General features: G+C 46.6%; 1 protein-coding gene across 4 annotated transcripts in view; it reads right to left on the bottom strand.

The window, feature by feature from the left end:
• The window catches only part of CNTN4 (contactin 4), a 267,122-nt gene that overhangs the window by 30,738 nt on the left and 215,847 nt on the right, over positions 1 to 20,537 (bottom strand). For all 4 annotated transcript variants that reach the window (XM_030956815.1, XM_030956814.1, XM_030956817.1 and 1 more), the window contains 3 exons: positions 20,048 to 20,177; positions 17,038 to 17,188; positions 2,462 to 2,589 (listed from right to left, as the gene is read on the bottom strand). In XM_030956815.1, coding sequence (XP_030812675.1) covers positions 2,462 to 2,589; positions 17,038 to 17,188; positions 20,048 to 20,177 — 409 coding nt within the window. The remainder of the gene's footprint in view (positions 1 to 2,461; positions 2,590 to 17,037; positions 17,189 to 20,047; positions 20,178 to 20,537) is intronic.

The raw sequence follows: 20,537 nt of genomic DNA, 5'->3' as shown, positions 1-20,537 counted from the left end.
TCAGCCAGCCTCTAATCTTTCGGTGTGTTGCAAGAATTGAACATTTAGCCTCAAGTACAGGAAAAATTGAGGGAACAAGATGGAAAATTAATATTTCTATAATACATGGAAACACACACCATGTTTTACAGCGCTCTGAACACTGCCTGGGAAGGAGCTGCTTCTCCAGCCTTACAAACTCAATCCTGCTTTTTAATTTAAAGGTCAAACTGTACAAGCAAGTTTCTAAGATTTCAGGTCTTGCAGGCCAAGAGGTTCTCATTTAGCACCAGCCAACAGAACAAACCCAAAGCACAAGAGCACTGGTTCAGAAAACCACCGGGGTTCACCCAGCCTGACAACAGAATGTTAATGCCCAGCCCTATGGGCACCTGTCAGGATTTGATATTTTTTAAACTGTCTACTCATGCATAAAATGAATATTTATTCATCCCTCTCTGGTTGTTTGCCAGGGAGTTATTTTAAGCTCCTTGCTTCTGGTGTAACATATTCCTCTCCCACTCCCATCCTTGCCTGCACTGTCTCTGACACTGAAAGCATCTCTCCCTGAGAAACGAAATTAAAAAAAAAAAAAAAAAGATACCCCACAATATTAATGGAAGAACACAGGAAGGTTAGAAAAAATGTCTTGACCTTCACAGTTTTTTACTCAATGACATAAGAGGAGTTAGAAAAGAATGCAAGCATATCTTAAGGTCAAAAACCACATCAGCTGTTAAATTAGTCTTTTTGTACACCACAAAACTGAGTTAAAATAAGGAATTCACTCATATTTCTGTCCAAACTCACACATGTTTTACTTAGGGCAGAGAGACTCAAGCATTTCACTCTATAATACAATATTTTACACAGTTCATTTGGAGTTCAGAATAGTTTCTGCTCTTTTATACTTTTTTATGGGCCAGACTTCGAAATTGCATTTCTCAGTTTGCTGTTAATATCCACATCTCAGGCTGGAGAGTTTATTCTGTGCTTCGTGCACATGTGTCACTGCCATTAATGCAAATGGAATGGAGTCAAAACAGAGCACTGAGGGGGAAAAAGCCCTCACTAATCCTTTATCACCTCAGTGGGAAGAAAAGTGATTTGTGGAGCACGGGAAGGCAGAGATCAGGTTCAGCAATGCTGAGGTTTTCCTGGGAGCCTGCAGGATATTCCTTGTGCACTGGGAGGGAGGGAGGATAAGCCACAAAACCATGGAATAACAGAACCCAGTCAGTCCTGCCTCCAACAATTGGCTTTTTTTATGGTGGGAGAAGCAATCCCTGAACTGCAGCTCCTGATTCTCCCCCTGGGGTCTTGCAGCACGTGGAAAACCAGGACAGCTCCAGCTGGAGCTGCACAGCTGGAACCCCACCCTGCTGCCATCCCTGGGAAAGGGATTGGGGCTGCAATCCCCACCCTGCGGGAAAGGGATTGGGGCTGGATTTGCCATTTTGCTCCCCAGTTTTGCTCTGGGACTGACAGAGGCTGATCACAGGCTGCCCAGGGAATGCCCCTGGATCCTTGGAGGTGGACACTGTGGCTTGAGCAGCCTGGGATAGTGGAAGGTGTCCCTGCCCATGGCAGGGTGTGGGACAGGATGGGTTTTAAGGTCCCTTCCATAATTTTGGTAATGGATGAAGTTTTTTATGTTCGTGTTCCCTGAGCAGCCCCTTCCTGGCTGTTTGCTGCAGGTGCTTCTTAGGACAACCCAGGATTAGGAAAAAAGAGAATCAGCTCCTATAGAGACCTAACTCTGGTCCTCACTTGTCTCTGTTCTTGTTTTCAGGGACCAGCATGGGCAAATGCCACACAAAGGACTCAAAACAACCCTAAACTTGAAGAATTTTTGGAGTCCACATGCTTCCCTACAAGGCTCAGAAAATCCCAGACTGGTTGGGGTTAGAAGGGACCTCTGGATGTTCCAGCTATAAAAAACATGGATTAAAACCCACATTGAAACATTTAAAGTATTTTCTGTGTACCACAGACACAGCTGACAAGGACAGGTTCTGACTATGATCCATCACTGCAAATGTGTGGGAGAATTAAAACTGACAGCACTAGAGCTTTTTGATTGATTTATCACTTTGTAATCAATGTTTCTTGATTTGCTCTCCAATATAGATTTTTCCTCAAAGAAGAAGGAGATAGAGGGTAAGGGTAATAATCTTTATGTTCATGGCCTATAATAATTAATCAGACACTGGACTACTCATCAGCAGGGCAAAAATTAATTCAACACATTTGTCAGTCCCTCTCATTGTTTATCAAATTATTCCTTTAAATAACTTTGTCAGATTATTCCTTTAAATATCTCGGTCAAACCACAGCTTTTACTTTTGCAAACAACATCTGACAGAACACGAATAAACACCCGGCATTCCTGAAATGCTGAAATCCAGCCCTGGAGGAGGAACAATGACAACAAACAGGAGTCTGTGCCCCAGCCAGCCCCAACAGGAATGGTTTTAGTCACCTTTCACCACCAGGCTGCCCGTGCTGCTGGCTGTCCCAAAGTGGTTGGTGGCTATGCAGGTGTAGCTCCCCGCGTCCGCTTTGGTGACGTTGACGATGCGCAGGCTCCCGTCATCCAGGACAGTGATTCTGCAAAGACACCAAGCACAGCAGCTTCAGTCCCCCCTTTTTTTTTTTTTTTAAGCCTCCACAAAATCAAAGCTTCAGCCTGCGTTTCTTATGGCTAAGGTTGGTTTAAAAGGTACAAAATGCAAGTGAAGGTCTTTATATCTCAGTGGGTCTCAAACAAAAGGCACCACTCAGGCTCCATGTTCTGCAGCAAGGACAATCCCTGAGTATTTCTTTCCAAACTGCTTGTTTTGGTTTTATTTATTAATTGCTTCACTGGAATTCCCTTTATAATCAGATTTTAGGGGGAATAGTAGTATCATATGGGGACAATAACAGTACAATAGTAGTAGTGCGAAAAAACCAAAATAACCAACCTCCCATCCTGTCCTTTACAAAAAAATTAAAAACAATAATAATAAAAAAATTAAAAATAAAGTCCACCAATAACAGTTTGTTCCTTCTGAGTGTGCACTGATGATGGTGGCGAAGCAGCAGCCAGCCCAGCCCTGGCTGGGAGATGATGCACGTCTCCATGGACGCGCTCCATAAATCCTGACTGCATCCTTTACATGAGTTCTCCGTGTCCTCACTCCGGGGCAGCTTCCACTCACACATCAGCAGCTCGTGGAGGTTTTCCCACACTCTGTGCTTTGATGCTCAGCCCTCTCTCTCTCCATGGCAGCCCCGGTGCAGCCCTGGCTCCGCGGGAGCCTCGGCGCTCGCTGCCTCTCGGTGCAGGGAGATGTGCTGGAGCAGCGCTCATTCCCGAGGTTTTCCAGCAGGATAATGGCTTTTCACCACCTCACTCCCCACCCCTCTGCCTGTGTGTCCCTCAGGGTTTGTCTGCACCGGTGCCTGCAGGTTACAATGTCCTGTGTCACCCCCATGCTCTGCTCACCTGCACGTCCCCACCTGAGCAGGGCGGGTTCTGCAGGCTCTGCAGGGCAGCAGGCAGGTGAGGATGGAATGTTAATTCCTGGGTGATTCCTCACCCACTATTCCCCATCCTCCTTGTTCTATTTCACAGGAGCACTTCAGGCTCCCCCTGTTCTCTCAATGAGCTTTGCTTCCTCTTATGGGTTTTATTTTTTCTGCTCTAAGTCAGTGAGCACAGAAAAGCGGATTTTGCCCAGTAAATCCCATTGGAATGTGAATGCCTTGTGCCCTATGGAGGCATCACCTAAGAAGACCCCAGAAAAACCTTTCTTCCACCCTAAAATCACCTCTTTTCACCACATTTTTGCCTCCTCAGCATCACATCCTGCAGCACAATCTGCTTTCTCACCTCCAGCCACTTGCAGAGCTGCATGGAAAATCTTGCATTAATTCCTGCCTCGTCCTGCTCAATTATTTCCCAATTTCACTTAAACAAAGAATCCTTCCTGCATCCTTAATGCCAACAGAGCTCTGCACAAGTGGGCTGAGAAATCAGGAGGAAAGAACCTCAGCAACAGCAGTGGCACCGCTGCAGGAGGGCTCAGGGGCACTTCCCTCCTGAGGAGGCTTTAGGGAATCACCTGGAGCCTTGGGACAGCCTGGGACAGCCTGGGACAGCTGAACAAAGGCACAAACTCAAGCACCAAGGGCCCCTTGGGGCTCCCTGGCTCCTGCCAGCTGCAGCCACAGGGCTGGGCAAGGTCTCCAGGGGCACTGAGGAGCCCTCAGCTCACCCAGGAGTTGCTGAGGGTGCCCTTGGCCATTCCCCAGGCCCTTGGTGGGCACACAGGAGCACAGAGCCCCCATTCACAGACCTGCTTCCACAGATGGCCCAGTCTGGGTGGCTGTGCCAAGTGAGGAGGAGGAGGAGGATGGCACAGGATGCTCTGAGAGCAGTCACCCCTCTCTGTCCTGCCTCACCTCTGCCTCACCTGCCCCTGCAGCAGCCCAAAAGCCCCAGGGCAGCTGGCAGGGAGCAGGGACAGGGGGGATATTTCACCCATCAGCAGCAGGGATATCAACAGGAGCCTGCCAGCTGGCTCACAGTCCCCAAATTGTTGCAGTCAGTAGCACTCACTGCTGCCATTTGTTTCTGAGGGGCTCCAGCGGCACAGATTTGCCCCTGTGGCACTGGCTGCAGCTCAGGGATGGGAAGGGAGCAGTGGAGGAAGGTTTCTCTCCTCTCCATCCCTCCCTGGGCACAGATCAGTGCTGCTGCATCAAACCCACGCTGGCCCCAGCAGGGCTGGGCAGCACCAGCAGCTCCCCAGGAATGATTTGCTGCTCTTATCAATTCCAGGTGTTCAGGAACAACGGGGCCTTTCTGCAAGCTCAAGGTGCCCTTGGCAGGCATTAAAATTCCAATCAATGCAAAGCAGGACAAGCTCAGCGCTGTGCTCCAGCGCTGCCCCACCAGGCTCTGCCCTCCTCCCCTCCTCCACACTTCTGGCACCCCAGGAAACCCAGAAAAAGTGGAGTTTTAGATTATTTCTGTACAGTTGAGGTTTTATTTTTGGTTATTTACGCTTTATTTTCAGCCATATGGCTGCAAGCTATTTACTGGCTGATCTCTTCCATGGATCATTTTAATTGTGTCTGTTGATGAGGCCGGATTTAATTTCAAATTCTAATGCCTTTTCTGCCTCTGTCTTTCTCCTGCTATTGCTTTCCTTCTCAGTTGTCTTTATCCCCAGTGTCAGGCTGGTTTTTAGGCGATGAGGACTGGAAAGCTCTGGGGACCCCTTTGGATCAGGACACCAATCCAGCTTCGGCACATCTCAGGCTGTGCTGTCTTTATTTCCTTCCCTTCCTAAGCTGAGACTGCACTCCCAGGCTTTACCCTGAGCCCACGGACATCCTTTAACCCCAGGCAGGTTTGCAAAGAGCTCAGGAGGGACCAGAATTCTCCAAACCCCTTCCCCAGAGAGCCCCAGGGATGTTTAATTCTCATCTGGTCTCTCAGCACCTCCCTCCACACTCCTGGAAAGGAGCAGCATTAAAAGTGACAGATAACTGTACAAGTGAACTGATTTTTTCCAAATAAATCAGACCATTAAAACCTCTCTGTGACTCATTGATTAGGAGGCCTTATGGTTATGTGGCTCTTTTTTGCTGAAGCTGCTGTTCTACAGCAAATGTTTTGTCCTCTAATCTGAATCCAATGTGCTAAAAGTTAACAAATAATTATTTGAACACTTGGAAATTTGTTACAGTTAGTTGAGAAGGGAGGAAGGCCTCTCCCTGATATTGCTCATTCCCAAATTTTCTTTGCAGACCTATCTGCATTAAACGAGATGAGAGGCTCATTTCAGGCCACTGAGTTCTCAAACTGCTAATTGGCTGGAAAGCAAACAGCCCTTCAGCCACAACTTCCAGCAGTTGGGGTGAAAAAGTTCTTCCAAGACACAAAGTTCAAAGGGACTGAAGCACTGCTCAGCGTGCTCTCTCCTCTGAAATGCCCCCTCAAAATGTTTTCTAACCAGATGCCTGGGAAGGCATAAAAACAAACCACATTTCCCATAAACACACACATCAAACAAAGTGCTGGCTGCTGAGTGTGCACCTCTTTAAACCACTACAAACTCAACAAAGGAGCTCCTGACTTGCTATTAAATGTTCTGGGCTCCCTGACTCTACTAACAGCAGTGGTAAGAATAAATAAAAATATAAATCTCTTCTGGCACAGGTTAATGAACTGTTCTGCTGCTAATGTCACTGCTAATCAGAGAAAAATCAAAGAAGATAAAGCATCCTTATAGGAAGAAAGGTTGTCTATTTTAGACACAGCATTTGTAAGAGAGAATCTGGGGGTCTGTGCTGTCAGCTGGGGATTTCAGGTCCACAGGGAGCAAAGACAGGTCTGGAATTAGGAGATAAAAGCATTGCTTGTTTCCTAAACTGCTGCACTGGGTTCCACTGCAGCAAGAGCCCCGAGTGTCCAGGAGCAGCTGGAGCTGGATGGGAGAGCTCATGATGTACTTGGAGCTGTTTATCACCCCTTAAATAATGCTTGCCATGCAATGGGGGTTATTGAAACGATCTCATGGATGTGGTACTGACAATTAGGCAGAGCTGGAGCAGTGTCAGGAGGAAGAGCAGGGCAGAATCCCTGGGCTCTGAGCTGTTGGTGCTTGTCCCCAGCTCATGATCCCCTGCCAGGTGTGTAAATCCCCAGCAGGACAGGTGTGGTTCATGGAGCCCACGCCCAGGAGCAGATAAATATTCCTCAGGCAGTAACATGTGCATTTAGGGATAGAAATTATCCTGTGGAGCTCAGGAAGAGTTTTATCACCGACTTTGTGAAAATGAGATCAAGCCCTTACTTGGAATAGAAAGGGAAGAGGAAATCAGGAAATCTGCCCAAGTCCCAGAGCTCATCACCAACCTGAGTGTCAGTAAGCACCTCCATGGAAATCTCACCTCTGGGGGCTTGGCTGCATCACCTGCATCTCCCAGAACGTGCCTGCTGCTCAGCTTGGCCTCCTGCTTTGACAGAATATTCCCTTAAAATCCCAGGCTTAGAGCACCCACCAGAACATCCTGCTCCGGAGTTTAACTGAGAAATCCTCTGTGGCTCCAGGAGCACACAGGTTCTGGAGGATATAAATTCCATTCATATCCACATGTTTCCACCCTGCAGAGCCAGGGGGGCTGGAGCTCACCTGACCTTGCAGGGGTAAAGCCCTTGCAGGGTGAGGAGCAGGGCCAGGCCCTGACCTTCCCAGCAGGAATGGTTCCCAATCCCACCTGACCTTCCCAACAGGAAAGGTTCCCAATCCCACCCGACCTTCCCAGCAGGAATGGTTCCCAGTCCCACAGCACTTCCCAGCAGGAATGGTTCCCAGTCCCACAGCACTGCTCAGCCAGGTGGCACGGCAGGGATCCCTCCATGCATTCCTCACAGCTTGCCCTCTATTTTTCAGTTCAGCAGGTGGAAACGCGTGGCTATGCATGGAATATGAATGGCATATGAAGGGAGTACAAATGCAGAGCATGTGGCAGCCTGGGGGTGCCTCCCCTTCCCGAGGGACCCAGCTCAGCCCCAGCACTGCAGATCACAGCTCTGTGCTCCTTCACAGCAAAAGTGCTCAGAATTACAAAGTGACTTTTTTTTTTTTTTTTTTTTTTTCCCTCTCAAATGGTTTCATTAGCACTGCTGCAATGGAGTAAGGTATTTTGTTTTCTTATCTAATCATTTTAGCATTTTAATTTATGAAATACAAGCATAACTACCCTTGCTTTCACTCCTGATTAAACACACGCAGCTGAAATATTTCATGCTTAGCCAAGTGAATATTTTAAATATTTTTTTCCCCCTCGAAACAATGCTTAGGATGTCCGATCCTTTTTCTATTACAGGGAGAAAAGATGTCTTGGAGCAGGCATTTAAATGAATGTCAGCTGGAAGAAACACACACTGAGTGCAATTTGAGATAAAACTACCATTGATCCCTTCATGTACAGCCTTTGTGGCAGTGGTGACGTGGCTATTGAAAAGAGACACTGGTGCCAGAGTTCTTCTAAGAGATAATCCGTCTTCTGAGAGAGGATTTAGGTTAAATGTACCTGTGAAAAACAGTGTATTTCAGCTGACATGATGAATGGCCTATTGTATGCCGTGCCTGGGCTGGGGGGCTGGAAGCAGAGAAGAAAGCAGAAGCACCAGGCAGCTCTGACTGCAGTCTCAGCAGTGTATTTGTTCCCTCTTTTCCCAGAGTTCCTGGGCAGGAATATCTGGAGCAATTTTTAGCCTACCAGCAACTTTGCCTCATGCCACAACTCCGGGCAATTGCATTATTTATCAAATTATTTCTATTTCTATCAGACATCTTTGTAGCTGTTTGTCACCTTTTAAATAATGCTTGCCATGCAGTGGTGGTTATTAAAATGATCTCATGGATGTGGTACTGGCCATTAGGCTATTTTGGGTAAGCAGTGAAGTTTATAAATCATCACAGGTTTTACTGCTCAGAGCACCCAAAATCAGGGACACAGCTCACGAGTGCCTGCTCATCACTTGGAGAATGGGCTGGTTCAGGGTACAGCCCACAGGTAATAAATAACTCCTGTGGCCCTGGGATGTTGTCCCCAGGTGTGACTCCAACCTTTGTGTTGCATTAATAACTCACAGCCAGGTCAGAGCTTTCTGTTTCCTTCATCTCCAATAAAACACCCGAGGTCAAAGCCAGGCTCTGGGGCTCACAGCTCTGATGGTGCACAGGGGCAGAAGCCCTGACCCTAAATCCCACCTGCCATGCCACAGGAGCACTTCAGGCTCCCCCTGCTCTCTCAATGAGCTTTGCTTCCTCTTATGGTTTTTATTTTTTCTGCTCTAAGTCAGTGAACACAGAAAAGCTGATTTTGCCCAGCAAACCCCATTGGAACGTGAATGACTTGTGCCCTGTGGAGGCATCACCTAAGGAGACTCCAGAAAAACCTTTCTCCCACACTTAAATAACCTCTTTTTTGCAACATTTTTGCCTCCTCAGCATCACACCCTGCAGCACAATCTGCTTTCTCACCATTCACCAACACCATTCCAAACCCTCAGCATTCCCTCAGCAGGCTGGGCTTTCCAGGCTGGGCTTCATCCTCGTCCTGTCACTCCAGATGTTTCTGAACAGGGGGACAAAGGGACACCACCACCACCAGGGTGGGACATCAGCACAGCCTGAGGGCTCACAGCACCAACCTGAGCAAGGAGGGGACAAGCTGGGTCAGCTCCACAGCGGTCAGGGTAAATCCAAGGGGAAGGCAGGATGGTCCCACGTGCTGGAGCACCACGAGTCTTCCATTTGAGTTTTCCATTTGAGTTTTCCATTTCCATCCAGACTCCCACCTGAGTGGACTCTCCTGCTGTGCACGCAGCCTCCCTCACACCTGCACCTTCCTGCCCTGCCAGCTGTGCCTCACCCAGAGCTGCTGCGGGGTTTATTTGTCTGTGAGGACCTGTCTTTTCATGGTTCACAGAGGAGCCTGAGATAATTTAGAGCCTCTGTCGAAGCCCATTTAATTTAGTGCACGTCTCTCTCTCAGTGAAGGCAGCAGTAGATAACTCCTGCCTTATCCATGACAACTGACAGGCCTCTTAACAGCAACCCCCTATAATTAATTTTCAGGTAAGAACTATATTTGCTCTAAATAAACTGAGGGAAAATCCTGTTGCATCGAGTTCAGTAGAACATCTCCCACTTCCCAGGGTGGGAAGCCATTCCCCCTTGTCCTGGCACTGTCTGTCCTGGAAAAAGTCACTCTCTCTTTTAGTACTGACTTAACATAAAAACCTCTAAATAATATTCTAAAGAGAAAGAAAAAATAGGACACCCTTTGCTCAGATAACTAGTTATGATATTGTAGCAGTGGCCCCTTTGGAAGTATCCAACAGCACACTGCCAATGAATTCAGCATCAGCTTAAACCAGCCATGGATCTGGCATCCTACATTTGCCCACAATTTTCTTTTCCCACCAATTGTGTATCTGCAGTGACAGAGCAGTCCAAAGCAATAATGCTGCATCCAGCCATTATTAATATCTATAAACACAAAAGCTGTGGTTTGTCATCATCTTCCCTTCGGTCTGTACATTTTTAAGACGAGTCTGAAGTGACAGAGCCTCATCCTGATGGAGCAGGGAGGCAGGAGGGAAGGAAGGGAGCATTTACAGCTATTAGAGACTTCATGTAGATTGTTCAGAGATGCCTGGAGTAATAATTCAAATACAAAAATATCCCTAGGTTATGTAAGAAGAACAGTTCTCTGGAAAATATCTTTCTTTAGGGATGCTGATAACAGGAGGAAACAAATGAAAACCAAACACAAGAGCTGTGAGGGACCCTGAAGGGAGCAAGGGGGCTGTGGAGAATTTCAAATAATAGAAACCTTTTTGCCTTCTCTCTCCAAGCACTCTTTTTCTTACTACACACAAAATTAAAATAAATACAGTCAGAAAGCCCATGCCATCAAAACAAATATTTGAGCAAGCAGATTTGAGCAGAGCAAAGCTTTGTTTTTACAACAGCTTTCATTCCTGAGACGCGAGGCAGTGACAATTTGATACGGGAAGATTCTGCAAGTCCAGAAGGGCCTGATGGTGCAAAGAGCCAATTTTCCATTGATTTTGGTGGGAAACGAAGACCATCCCCCAGGGAAATGGCCCTTTTGACACAGCCCCTCCAGCTGGCAGTTTATTTTACAGACAAAGCTGACTGATAAACCATGAACACTGCGATGGCACCGTGAGGGACAGGCGTGCTCCGCTCTCCAAACAAAAGGCTCAGGACCTGGACCAGCTCTTCTGGTGGCAGTGGAGGAGCAAAACACACTGCAAAGTACCTCATGAAAAGCTGAGCCCTCCCTTTCTGCACAATTAGCCAGCAGAGACACAGCTCTCCGCACGCGTCCTCCTGCGCTCGCAAGCGAGGAAAATCCTGTCTGGGCAGCAGCAGTGCTCCAAAACCACTCCTGCTTTCACTCCATCTAATGTTCACTGAAATATTTGCTGTGCTCATTCTTCCAGGGCACCGGCTATAGCCCAAGGCATGGGAATTAAATGGCTTCTAGTCCACAGAGAGGGACAGTGGAAATCCAAGGAATCATGTTTGGAGCGCACATCCAGCCACCCATGCCAACAATGCCTTCCTGAAAAGGACAAACCACCACCCTCTACCTACAGCAACCACTGTGGAGGTTTGTAGAGCATGACAATCAAAGGGAACTCCATTGGAGCTCGTAAAAATTATTCTCTTATGAGAAAAAAAACATCCATGCAAGATTTTCAGTGCCTCAGCTGCTGACACAAAGTGTTTCTGGGAGCGTTCGTGAGATGGGAGCAGAGGCAGCAAATGCATTCTCAGCTTATTTGTTCCAGCTGATACCACCCGAATTCAAGCCCAAAGGCACAGCCTTTCAAAGATAACACATCTTTCCCTCTGGTTCCAACAAAAAATGCCCAAAGTACAAAGGGAAATTAAGCACTTGGCTTGTAATGGACATTAACAGGTTTGTGAGATCCCAGGACACATTTACATCACTTCAAAATGATGCTTGAATAGCCATCAAAAATATCACCAAGTCTGAAATGTTCATTAGGAACCATTCTTCCCCTTTAGACACATAATGATTTCTTTTAATTCTAAAAGTGCATCTCACAGTATGGCCCTAACTGTAAAATCACTGCCTGCTTGCTCTTCACCATAAAAACACTCAAGAGAAGAAACATCTGATAATAATTTTTTCCTTGAAAATGCAACAGACATACTAAAATCATTATCAGCCGGAGGACAAGCAGGAAGCTGCACATCAACTCCAAAGTGCATTCAGGAGGCTGATGACAGGGATTTCTTTGGGAAGCAGTGGCTGCAGGGTGTGCTCACCACAGAGCAAACCCCATCCTGCTCCCTCCTCCTGTGGGGAGGGACCAGCTTTACACAGAGGGAGGAACAACTTGTACCTGTGTGTTCAGCACCCAGAGATGAATTTAATAATCATAAAACCTTGAGACGCCTCAAGCAGGAACAGCAGCAAGTGACACATTTAAGGATGTCAGCACAGGACACGTCTGGCTGTGATCCAGAGGTTGGATCCCTCAGGGACAGAGCTTTGGATCCTTCACCCCCTCCACCACTGCAAGCAGAATGCTGCTTTTAAAATTAATCCACAAGCACCAAGGTGAAAGCCTGATGATTTCTCTTGACCCCTTGTGACAGGTTTCTCTTAGGGATATCTTCATCCTGCTTCAAAGGATGTCAGCACGGGACACGTCGGGCTGCACTCCACAGGTCAGATGCCTCTGGGACAGAGCTCTGGATCCTTCACCCTCTGCAGGCAGAGCTCTGCTTTTAAAATGAATACACAAGCACCAGGTGAAAGCCTGCTGATTTCCCTTGGTCCCCTGTGACACATTTCTCCTAAGGATATCTTCATCCTCTTTTAACAGGACACATCTGGGTGTGCTCTGGAGCTCAGACGCCTCTGGGACAGAGCTCTGGATCCTTCACCCCCTCCACCTCTGCAAGCAGAGCTCTTAAAATTTTAAAGAGCCTTTAAAATTAAGCCACAAGCACCAGGTGAAAGCCCTTTGACTTCCCCTGAGCCCTTGGGGCACAGCGGCCCTGGGGTTTGGCCCCAGCGCGGTTCTGAGCCGGCTCCAGCAGCAGCACAGGCAGCAGCGATGTCCTACACGTGTCTCACGGAGCCCTACAGCAACACCACGCTGCAAATGATCTGCTGGGGAAACAGGAGCAGATTGCTGATGTTGGAGGAGGCTGTGGCACGGCATGAGGGACAGGCTCGCTCCAGCTGGAGCTTGGCAGAGGCTGGGGCTGCGCTCGTCAGTTTGTAGCTGCAAACTGAAATCAGCTCCCGCTTCTACAGGAGCAGATGGGAGAAATGGAAATTTTAGGGATCAGCCTAATTATTGATGCACACAAAACAAACCAGCACCAAACCTGGATTCTACACAAGTCCCTAATCCTTCTCATCTAACCTTTAGCTGGAAACACTTACAGAATCATAAAATCATTTTTAGGTAAAGCCCTCTAAGAACACTGAGTCCAACTGTCAACCCAGAACTGCCAAGGCCACCACTGACCCCTGCCCCCAAAGGCCACATCTTTGTAATCCTCCAGGGATGGGGACTCCACCACTTTCAGTGCTAAAACATGGTGTGATCATAGAATCAGGATGGGTTGGGTTGGGAGGGACCCTAAAGCTCACCCCTGCCATGGACAGGGACACCAGGCTGCTCCAAATCCCAATCCAGCCTGGCCTTGGACACTTCCAGATCAACACAGAGCTAAACCAGCTCCTGCTGGCAAACAGCTCATGAACAGGAAGCCACCAAGGACAACAGATTTCCAAGGCTTCTGACCACCAAACCCAGCGGCTTCCTGGTTCATTTTATTCTCTTTCTGCAGCAAATTGGTTAAAACAAGTGGACAAGTCAGTTATTTCAGATGTTGCAATGAAGTAGAGCCATCTCTGCCACGGTCTGTGCAAAGTGAGATGAATGATGGACAAACTTCAGAAAGCCATTTGCAGGGTGTCATTTTTCATCTTGCCTGGGCAGGATGTAATGAAAACCCGACAAGTTATTGATGGTTTGGTTACCTGTCTGCCTTCAAGAAATTGCGCAGGTGCTTTATGTAAAAAAAAGAAATAAAAATACAAAGAGTCAACACAATTAATGGGAAGCAATGATGGGAAGCATCCTTTGAGGTTTTCTTTTTTGTTGAAGTGTCACTGGGCTGTGTGTCCAAAAGACACTGCTGGCAATTCATCTCTCAAGCAATCAGGATAAAAATATCACCATGGTTTGTACCCTGGCAGCAGCCTGGGAAAGATGTGCTGTCTGTCCTCTTGCCATTTTCTTTCTGGCTGTTTAAAGTAATTAAGCACTAATTAGGAAGTTCGAGGCAACAAATATAAAACTGGAACTTATACAACTTTTTATACTCAAGACATGCTGGAAGAATGGGAGAGAAGCTTTTCTTGTTCAATTCTCCTCCTGGACTGTCCTGACTCCAGGCTGTGGTGGAGAGAACAGTGGAATACCTGGGAAAATCTGGACCAAATCACTGGAATCTTGGAGCAGAGCAGCCAGTTTGGGTAACAAATCACAGCAGCTGTCCGGGGGTGCAGTTCTTTGTGGTGCTGTTCACAGGGGTCCCAGGAGGAGGGAAGAGATGAGAATCCCGACTCCATGTTTAATGGAGAATCTTGACTCCATGTTTAATAATAAATCATCAGAAGGATGATTTATTATTTTATGATACATATTATATTAAAAGAAAATGATATATTATAACTATACTAAAAGAATAGAAGAAAGGATTTCATCAGAAGGCTAGCAAGGAAGGGAATGGGATGATAATAAAATCCTGTGACTGACCAGAGAGTCCGAGACAGCCGGACTGTGATTGGCAATTAATTAAAAACAACCATATGAGGCCAATCAAAGATGCACCTGTTGCATTCCACAGCAGCAGATAACCATTGGTTACATTTCATTTCTGAAGCCTCTCAGCTTCTCAGGAGAAAAGATCCTAACGAAAGGATTTTTCATAAAACGCGTCTGTGACACTTCTCTGTCCCCACTGTGAGTTAGCCAAGCACTCCCTCCACTCCAAACACTGCCATGGCCGAGCTCACTGGGAAAGTGGCACCATGTGCTGTTTCCTGTGCTTCTGTTGGCTTTCAGCTCCAAAAAAGACCAATATTCCTGCTGCAAGCACTGTGGCTGTGCAAGCTCACACACCCCAGAGCTTGCCAGCCCTGCCAGACAATGGGAGCAGCTGGGAGGATTTCCATGAGGATCCTGAGCGTGCCTGGGGTGTCTGGGTCAGATCCTGCTCCAACAAAGTGCACCAAGAGGGTCCCTGTGTGCAGAAACTTGCTCAATTAAGATAACAGATGTTGCTGCTACACAACTCACAGGGAATGGTTGTTTAATTGGACACTTTCATATTCTTTGCTACCAGCACAGAACATAATTTGTTTTTTTATGCATTTCTTTCCTTACAATTAAACTGCATAAACAATGCAGGCACTGTACATTCCTGGAAAAGAAGCAGCTCTAATGATGTAGGGGCTTTGCATGAAGAAGAATGAGAGAAGAGCAATTTGTTTTGGGGCTTAAAAGTACAATTATTTTTCTGTCCCAGCCTGAGCACGTGTCTGGTGGCAGGGTAAATATGACTTCCAATAGCTCTAGGAGAACATTAGGAATTAAGACTGATATGTACATATTTTAAATGAAAGTTTTCTTGCTTTTCCTGCACTCTTTTTGCTGTTGGGGAGCCAAGGGAAAGGGGAAAAGTGGGAAGCTCTGGAGGAACACAGAAATGTGAATCTGCTCTTGAGCCACACAATGCTACAGCTTCACCTCTGGGAAATGTCTCACTCTGAGAGGAATAATAAATAGAATTATTGCCACCATGGCATGAAAAATAAAAACGCCTTTGCCTAGGCCCAAAACAAGACCTGAGAGAAGAGGGAAGACTGGCAGGGGAAGCAATGCAGACCCTATGCATCTATCTCTGTGCTAGAGCAGCTCCTATACAAAATTTACCTTCTGGAGTCAGGCCCCCAACATCATTTGGACTCAGTTAGGCCTCCAAGGCGGGATTTCCATTATTATGGAGATGAAGTGCCTTTAATGACTGCAATAATATAATTGCACCCCAGGGCAGAATTCCTAATAACACAATTGCACAGTGCTCAAGCACCAGTAAGAGATGCCCTGAGGCCATGGCATTCATTAGAGGTGCAGCACACACTACCTCAGCCTCCAGAGAAGAAAGTGAAACCTAAACCCATAAAGCTCTTTTTTTTCTTTCTTTCTTTTTTTCCAATGTGGTAGTCTCTGCTCTGGGGCAAACATTGAAGAACACTCTTTTGTTTTGCCTCCTGGACAGCAGGAGCCTCCAGAGCCGGAGTCTCAGCAGCAAAAACCACACAGAATGTCCCCAGCAAGGAACTGAACGCCACACACCAGCTGAAAAGCCACAGAAGCCCCAGGAGAAGCTCTGAAGGGATTGCCATGGCAGCCACCAGGCTGAGCATCAGCATTCAGAGCTGGCACTGGCGACGTGCTGCTTTTAACTCCACCTGGAATTGGAAGGATCATCTACATTGATTAACCTCCATGTGATCAACCTGCAGGATCCAGATGCTCAGGTGCCTCTCTGGCACTCACAGAACCCTTTAATGCCACTTCAAGCAGAGATTTCATTGAAGTTTCTTCTCCCATGCCTGTCTAAAAGTTCTGTGCCCTGTCCTAGATGAAGAGATTGCAGCAGCAGCTTTTCCTGGCATCTTGCTTCCTGGATTTCAACAGGTTCTTTTCAAAACAGCCAAGAAAGTTCTTGTTTGAAATCCACACACAACTGGGGGTGTAGGGAGATAGTGGGGCTGGACTCCAGGCACTGCTGCTGTCCCCTGGGACAGTGGGGGGCAGATGGCATTTCAGCAAGCGCAGAGAGCAGAAATACAGCAGGATTCAGCAGAAATACAGCAGGATTCAGCAAGCAGAAATACAGCAGGATTCAGCAGAGCTCAGGCACGTGGCCCCTCCTGCCCATGAAGGCAGACAACAACGACAACAAATGACAATGTCATTCCCTAATTGTGCCTTTCACACAGACTCCAGGCCCAGGCTGCAGGTGAATAAAGGTGAGGATTCAGCAGCCTCATCCCCCAGGAGACACAGCCCAGTGAGTGTCAGAGCAGAGCACCTGGGAATCTATTTTTTTTTAAACAATGGTTATTTAGAGCACTGCAGAGGCAAAATATTTGGGTTTTTTGGAGTGCATTTTTATCAGCTTCTTGGCAGGGATGATTTAATAGCAGACAGAGATGGGATGGGCACCATGGGAATAGGAATCTCACCCCCAGCTCCCTGGGATTGAACACAGGCTGTTTCCTCATGTATTTGCAAGTCAATTTTGCAAAGCTATTAATGACAAATTTAGCTCTGATTGCTGAAAGTCCCAGGGTTAGTTAATGAAAGAAATGGTTACTTTAAGACATTACCTCTCATTTTCTCTTAGGATGTCTTTTCCTTTCTTCCAAGAATAAGTAGGTCTGGGGGAGGCTTTGGGCTTGCACTCAATGATGACTTCACCACCCACTTTAACAAGAGTTAACTTCTTCAGCAGCGTTTTGGAAAAGTCTGGCCCGATGGCTGAAAGCAAAACCGACACAAACCAGATCAGAATTCCCTCAGGGAAAACCAACACCAGACTCATTTGAACTTTACAATATTCCAGGGTTGTTTCTCACTTGCAATTCCTAAATGATTGGACTTTATGAACTAGTGAAGTGTGGATGGGGTAAAAAGACACCTGAGTGCTACTTTAAGTGCAAAAAATACTTATTTGTTTAAAAATGTGTGTTCAGCTAAAAACCTGAGAAACCAGTAACCCCACCATGCACATCTTACTGGGACAGCACCCCTAGGAACCTCATGCATGAGGAGTTTAAAATATTTCCTTTTTCTGTGTCAGGACCATCCTTTTCTCAGGCAGGGAAGTTCTCACAAACACAGAACTCATCTAATTCATCAGAAATGTTAATATTTCCAGAAAGGTTGACACTTTTATGCTTCCTATTCATAGTTTTTGTTTTCCACGTCTAATCACAGGCAGGGACTTAATTCTGGCACCCAGAAACACAGGTATGATATTAAATGCTCTAAAAGAGCCCTGAAACCAGCACTGGCTTTGTAAAACACTGCAGAATTAAAGGACACATCCTGAGGACACTTCCCACCAATGTACTCAGAACCAAGTGCATTATTATTTATATCATTATTAATATATCATCACTTCTGAAATTAATTTCTCAGATGATTATCCCAAATTTATAAGCAAAAGAGATTTTTTGAATAATCCTGTTACTCCCATCTCTGTAATAAACAGTTTAGACTGGTTTTTTTGTGAGTCATTTGCTGCATTTTCTTGCTCCTGCGGGAGACACAGGAGTTGCTCACTGTGGTTTTATTCTGTGACGTTCAAAACGTTGTCATTTGACATTTAGAAACTCTGGGCTCATTTCTCAGCACTGCCACAACTTCCCTGTGCCACTTCAGGAGTAAGGAATTTAATTTATTCACACCTTTTGTTTGTCAAGCAGGGATTTTAATGACCTTTCTTTCCTACTCCAGGCCCACATTTCATTTTTCCAATTTGTTTTTCAAACATTTAGCCTGAAAATTCTGTCAGACAAGACTGCATCTCAGTCTTCTACAATGTCCAGCACCACTGGATTCTGCTTTTATTTAAAGACTCCAAGCAAGATAATTGGCAACAATAATTGAGAAGAAGCACTCTGAGAAAAGCTGGGTCTGTAATTTTCCATTTCTCTCTTTCACTTAATTTTGGTGTAAGTCTCTCTTTAGATGATTAAACACCACCAGTAGCAAGTGCTTAACTTCAGGACCTTTTAAAACAACGATTTTAACCCTCAGATCTGGTTAAAAGCGAAAATTTCCCAGGGAGGGCTCAGAATGTTGCCCTGCTTTGAAACATTAGTGAAAAGGCAAACCTGCTGCTTTCCTTTCAAAATGTGCCAAGTTAAATCACAGATGCACAGGGATTTATCTGCAGGACACCATTTGGGTGCTTTTCCTGTGACAGACAGAAGCAGAGCTGCAAATTCCAAGTGAGAAGTTGCCCAAATAAATATTCCTTGCCAGGTTTCTCAGACCAGACCCTCCAAGTTTGGGTTTTTTGTGTGGACACGAGGAGCTGCTGGGCACAGGGACACCCTGGGAGTCCCCAGCAAAAAGGATTAAACCTCTCTCCTCTGAAAACATCTTCCTCCTTCCCAAAGGTCCATTTTTACCAGGTTTTCAATGGACAAGAAAAGCATCAGTGGGTTTATTTCGATTTCTTTCATGTCCAATAAATCTCAGCATTGTGAAGTCTAATTTATTGAGCATTATCGTACCTTTCTCCAACAGCAACACACACAATCCTTCAAATGAATTTTTTTTTCTATGCAGGCATCTATCACTGATGATAAAAAATGACCAATAATTGAAAATCCCATAGCTGGAAAAAACCTCATGCTTTGTTCTTCAGGATAAATCAGAGAATGCTGCTGCTGAACTTTTGGGTTGAGAGCAACAAACCCGTTATTTTGTAATCAGGAATTGTGTTTAACCCTTTGAAACTACATCCCTATGCTGAGCAGGGCTGCCTCTCATCCAATAACAAGGCTTGGGATTGAGTTGCAGCCTGGCAGGGACCCCTGGGATGGTCCCACCCCACCCCTGCTCACCCAGGAGCAGCCACAGGAGGCTGCCCAGGGCTGGGAGCAGTTGGATGTTGAGCATCTCCAAGGACAGGGATGCCACAATATCCCTGGACAATTTGTTCTAGTGTCCAACCAACCTCAAAATAAACTTTTTCTTATTTTAAGTGGCATTTCCAGGTTTTTGTGGCCATTGCCTCCTGTCCTGGCATGGGCACCTCTGAGAAGATCCTGGCTCTGTAACCTCTGCTCCCTCCACTCAGGTATTTCCCCACTCGGATTCACATCAGCTTCTCCTGATTTTATCTGGGAGGAGCAGAGCAGCTGTGCCCAGCACTGTGGGGTGGAAGATGCTTTTCTTTGGGATGGGGGAACTTTGTTTGCTGAAAGGTCTCTTCAGACAGGAGCTTTGTCACTGTGTCCTGAGCAGAGTCACCTCTGCAGCCAGGACTGGGCACCTGGATGCTCTGAATGGCAATGCTCAGGTTTCTCCTGAAATAGCTTTAACCAGCAGCAGAGGGAACGCACCTGCCAGCTCCTGGAGGAATGTGGGATGAAGTAAAAAAATGTCTGTTCTCTGCTCTCCACTGCCTCAAGTTTGCATTTCAAACCTTCCTTAGGAACAAATCGCCAAAGATCCCCTTCTGCTTCAGAAACAAACTGTCAAAAATCCCCTTCTGCTGCAGTTTCTGGAGCCTGTCAGAAGCCCCCGGGCAAGGCTGGCAGTGGTTTTGGGAGGCTGGCAGTGGTTTTGGGAGGCTGGCAGTGCTCGGGGATGTGCACTCACCTATGACACTGAGCTCTGCACTGGCGAAGATGACGCCGTGCCTGTTCTCCGCCACGCACTGGTACATCCCTGCATCCGACAGACTCACGTTGGCAATGGTCAGAGAGCCCTGCTCCAGCTGCACCCTGCCCTGGGGACAGCAAAACAAACTCCAAAGTCAACGAGAACACCAGCAAGCCTTCCTCAGAACGTGCACCCAGAGGTTGTCCTGCTGTGTTTTGTAGCAAGGTGGACCAAAGGAAGCAGCGGTAACGGGAGGAATTTGCATGCTGCGATTTATTTGTCTGCCAGCCAAATTTATGTCAGGCTAGAGACTAAATGGTGAAACCAATACAGGAGTTGGTAAATGCAATTTCAATTGGAGGACCTTCCCTTGACCCCTCATTGATTTAATACCCAAAGCATTTAGATTAATATCCCTTTCAAGGAGATAAGCTTGAGGCAAGAAATGCACTTCTGTTCCACAGTGGCACATCACAGCCAAGCCCAT

Source organism: Camarhynchus parvulus, chromosome 12, assembly GCF_901933205.1.
Source record: "Camarhynchus parvulus chromosome 12, STF_HiC, whole genome shotgun sequence".
In the NCBI taxonomy this organism is placed as follows: domain Eukaryota; kingdom Metazoa; phylum Chordata; class Aves; order Passeriformes; family Thraupidae; genus Camarhynchus; species Camarhynchus parvulus.
Note: the sequence above shows the minus strand (reverse complement) of the source record. Positions and strands in the feature narration are given on the sequence as shown.